The sequence below is a fragment of the Gekko japonicus genome, unplaced genomic scaffold, assembly GCF_001447785.1.
Source record: "Gekko japonicus isolate JY-2015 unplaced genomic scaffold, Gekko_japonicus_V1.1 scaffold2162, whole genome shotgun sequence".
Classification (NCBI taxonomy): domain Eukaryota; kingdom Metazoa; phylum Chordata; class Lepidosauria; order Squamata; family Gekkonidae; genus Gekko; species Gekko japonicus.
In genome coordinates, this window is record NW_015168720.1 from 153,180 (window position 1) to 157,970 (window position 4,791).

Sequence of the window (4,791 nt, forward strand, 5' to 3'; positions counted from 1 at the left end):
CACGTTCAGAGGCTCTAAGCCTCTGAATCCCAGAGCCAGGAGGTAACATTAGGGGAAGGCCTTGGCCTCTGTGCCCAGCTGTTGGCCCTCCAGAGGAACTGGTTGGCCACTGTGTGAGGTGGGATGCTATATTAGATGGACCTTTGGTCCAGTCCAGCAGGGCTTCTTGTATGTTCTCCTGAAGGCCTCGGCCTCTATGCCCTTTTGTTGGCCCTCCAGAGGAACTGGTTGACCGCTGTATGAGGTGGGATGCTGGACCACTGGTCTGCTCCAGCGGAGTTCTTCTTATGTTCTTAATGCCATAGAGTCCACCCTCCAAAGCAGTGATTTCCTCCAGGGGTAATAGCAGGAGCTCTCTGGGCCTCACCTGGAGACTGGCAGCCTCATCAGTTCTCCTGAAAGTAATAGAGAAGAAGAAGAAGAGATTGGATTTATACCCCGCCTTTCACTTGGAGTCTCAGAGCGGCTTACAAACTCCCTTCCCCTCCCCACAACAGACACCCTGTGAGGTGGGTGGGGCTGAGAGAACTCTGACACAAACTGCTCTTTTTCAAGGACAGCTGTGCCAGAGCTTGTGACTGACCCAAGGTCACATCAGCAGGTGCAAGTGGAGGAGTGGGGAATCAAACCCGGTTCTCCCAGATTAGAGTCCGCGCACTCAACCACTACACCAAACTGGCTAATAGCAGCTTTAGAAAACAAAGCAGGTTTTAAGAGCCCATATGAAAGGGACCTAAGAGTATCTGGTTCCTAGCCGTGAAGGTAGTTCAAGAACTTCCATGAAAAAATAGGGTTGCCAGCACTGGGTTGGGAAATACCTGGAGATTTGGGGGGTGGAGCCTGAGGAGGGCGGGGTTTGTGGAGGGACTTCAGTGGGGTATGATGTCATAGAGTCCACCTTCCAAAGCAGCTGTTTTCTCCAGGGGAACTGATCTCTGTCGCCTGGAGATCAGTTGTAATCTTAGGAGATCTTAATACTTATTTTAAATATTGCTTCCCCCCCCCAAATAACATTAGTTTGCCTAGGTTTTTGGCATTATGAAATTGTTTCATGCCTATGGATCAATCAACCTCCAAACGGAGCTATAATGAGTTCCTTTTTAATAGGAAGGAGCTCATTAATTGTCACGCTGATTGCCGAAAACAGATTTTTAAGCTAACAAAAAGCCTCCTGTGGATTCCTTCCTCTTCTACCGGCTCATGGGGTGGAGGGATTTTTTTTTTAATTAAAGAAAAACAAAATAAAAATAAGACGTTTTTGTTTCCTTCCGTCTGTTGCGAACTGTAGTGGAAATGATCCAGTGCGACAGAGGCAGACCTCAAAAGACTGGATTCTTTTCTGAGTTGGTTGGCCTGGCTTACACAAACAGCCTGGCCATCTGTGAAGAGTTGCCAAGTCACAGCCGACTTACAGCGACCCCAGCAAGGGGCTTTCAAGGCAGGGGAGGTGGTTGGCCATTGCCTTCTTCTGCAGAGCCTTCCTTGGTGGTCTCCCTTCCAAGAGCTAGGGTGGCCAGCCTCCAGGTGGGGCCTGGAGATCTCCCACTTTTACAACTGATCTCCAGCTGAGAGAGATCAGGTCCCCTGGAGAAAATGGCTGCTTTGAAGGGTGGACTGTAATGGCATTGTACTATGCTGAGGCCCCTCCCCTCCCCAAACCCCGCCCTCTCCTGGCTCCACCCTCAAAGTCTCCAGGTATTTTCCAACCCAGTCCTGGCAACCCTACCAAGTGCCAACCCCAGCAAGGGGCTTTCAAGGCAGGTGAGAAGCAGAGGTGGTTGGCCATTGCCTTCCTCTGCAGAGCCTTCCTTGGTAGTCTCCCAAGTGCCAACCCCGCTTAGCTGTGATCTGATGAGACTGGGCTACACCGTGACATTGACCCTCTCACAAACAGCCTATGAGCTGTTAAAGCAGGATGCTCCTCAATTGCTCCCCAGAGAATTTTCCTTGGAACACAGCCTTCTAAGCTCAGTTATCCATGTTGTGCAGTGGAAGCACAATGGTCTTTTTAAGCATTGGTATGATCTGGATAAATTACAAGCGGGAATTAAGATTGCTGGGGAAAATATCAACAACCTCAGATATGCAGAAGATACCACTCTAATGGCAGAAAGTGAAGAGGACCTTAAGAGCCTCTTGTTCAGGGTAAAAGAGGAGAGCGCAAAAGTGGGCTTGAAGCTCAACATCAAAAAAACTAAGATCATGGCATCCAGCCCAATCACTCCTTGGCAAATAGAAGGGGAAGTCGTGGAAATAGTGACAGACTTCACGTTCCTGGGATCCAAGATCACCGCAGACTGTGACAACAGCCATGAAATTAAAAGACGCCTGATCCTTGGGAGGAAAGCGATCGGCTGCGCGATGAGTCGCACTGGTCTCTGTCCTGCAGGCTCCAACCGCGCTTACATCACCACGCCTCCATACCGCCCGGACCACGCCTCCACGAGTTGCCTGCCGTTTTTGCCGCCGATCCGTCACCATGTTCTTTTTCTGCCGGCTTGCTTCTTGTTCGCCGCCGCCCTCCAGTATTGGAGGTAGGATGCCCCCCCACTCCTAAGGAGTGGGTACCCATTTGTCTAATCGCCACTTTAAGGGCTTTCGAGCCGCTGGGTGGGCAGAAGCTAGGATGAGGGCCGGGAGCTCACCCCGGCCGCGGTGGGACTCGAACAGCTGTTAACAGCTGTTCGGAGATAGATTACTTGCAGGTATTTACTGCCTGCACCACCGCTCCCTATTGGAAAAGACAATAATGCTAGGGAAAGTTGAAGGCAGCAGCAAAAAAGGAAGACCCAACATGCCATGGATGGACTCAGTCAAGGAAGCCCCAAAGGCCCTCCGTTTGCAAGACCTGAGCAAGGCTGTTAGTGAGAGGTCGTTTTAGAGGTAACTAATTTGTAGAGTCATCATAAGCCAGAAGCAAGTTGGTAGCACATAACATACCCATGATCTGCACATGACATACATGGAGCTGCCTGCTCAGTTGGATCCTTGGCTTATCCAGGTCAATATTGTCTACTCTGACTAGCAACAGCACTTTGAGGTTTCAGGCAGAAGTCTTTCACATCACCTACTACTTGTTCCTTTTAAGTAGAGCTGCTGGGAACTGGGAGCTACTCCATGCACCAAGCAGATGCTCTACCACTGAGCCACAGCCTCTTCTGAATTTTGGGGTTACATATTTGAATATGGATTTGAATATGCTTACCTATTTGAATATGGATTATCACTACAGAACTACATCATGTGCAAAACATCTTGAATAGGTATACACTACATATCGAAGTAACCATCCAATCAAACCAAGGTCATAGAAATTTGTAGGGGGCCATGGGAAGGATAGCAGGCAGAATAGCTCACCTTAGCCCAAGCTTGCCAGAACTTGAATGCTAAGCAGGGTCAACCATGGTTTGAACTTGGATGGGGCACCACCAAGGAAGACAGGGGTTGCTATGCAGGCAATGGCAAACCCCCTCTAGTCATCTTTTCCCCAGAACATAAGTTTGGTCTCCATGACTTGGTTGTAACTCAACAGCACATTCCTCTTCTCTTTGAAAGGATGTGGAACTAAATGTTTGGGGCAGCAAATTTTCAGAGTAACTACAAATGAAAGAAAAGTAACACCTGTTGTAAGTCAGTCTGTGCTGAGTGACAGCACAGATTCCACAGACAAAGAGTTACCTGCAGCTGGCCCTCAGCCAGTAATGGAACAAACAGCTGCAACTGGCTCTGAGCCAGGAGGAGAGCAAGAAGAGATCAGGTTACTGCCTGAGCAGAAGTCACAGCCTACAGCTGAAACTGAGACATCACCTTGTAGCTCTGAAGCAGTAAACAAGCATTCAGAAACCACGCCCAGCCCACTTAGCTCACCCACAACCCTGCAGCATCATGATGTCAGAGGTGAGCTGAGTTGCAGGAAAGGAGGAGGAGTATGAAACTCATGGCCAGTCATCAACTGTCAACTGATGAGATGGATGAGTAGTTTCAGGATGACTGTCAAGGAAGTTTCAGAATGACTGTCAAGGAATTGTCTGGGAGTGTAGCTTCTTAAGACTGGCTATAAAATCAGCCAAGAGAAACAGCAGTTTCATGGATGCAACAAGTACACATTGCTGCTGAAGCACTGACCTTGCTGTTACCAGACTGCTGGAACCTTGACCCTTGGACTGGACCTATCAGTTTTTCTGGAACCCCTGACCTTGGGCTGGACTTGGACTTGCTGCCTGAATCCCTTGACCCTAGACTTGACTTGGCATACCCTCTCTCTGGGACCCCTGATGTTTGGACTGGACCCTGGTTCTTCTCTGCAACCTCGTCCGTGACCTGCCCTACTGAATCGCAGGCTGTGTCTCCTGGCGGTCCCTGCCTCCAGGGAGGGCTGCATCAGTACAGCCCCTATGCAACTCTAGAAAACAACCTGTGCTGCTGTGATCTACTCCGTAGAGCAGTCGTCAGAGTAACACTCGGTAATACTTACTGGCTTTTAAGATCAGCTGTTCTGTTGGCTTCTACATGTTCTGGCATCCAATTCAGAGAAGCAGAGATTGTGACTTAATGGAATACATTGTTAAGTATTAACTAAATATGCCATTGTTTTGTAGGTCAAAAAGTGAGGGAAGCAGGGAGGAGGGACAAATATAGCAGATCCGTTCTGATGTGCCCTACTCATTTATTTATTTATTTATTTATTATTTAAATTTATACCCCGCCCTCCCCCGTAGGGCTCAGGGCGGCTTACAGGCAAGATAAAACTTGCAACATAAAACAACAATACAAAATTACCAAAATATATAC

General features: G+C 48.7%; 1 protein-coding gene across 1 annotated transcript in view; it reads right to left on the reverse strand.

Annotated features, from left to right (window-relative positions):
• Window positions 1-2,481, reverse strand: part of LOC107114139 (cytochrome b-c1 complex subunit Rieske, mitochondrial-like) — a 36,967-nt gene extending 34,486 nt beyond the window's left edge. The window contains exon 1 of the mRNA XM_015415578.1: window positions 2,425-2,481. Coding sequence (XP_015271064.1) covers window positions 2,425-2,481 — 57 coding nt within the window. The remainder of the gene's footprint in view (window positions 1-2,424) is intronic.
• Between the last annotated feature and the right edge of the window lie 2,310 nt (window positions 2,482-4,791).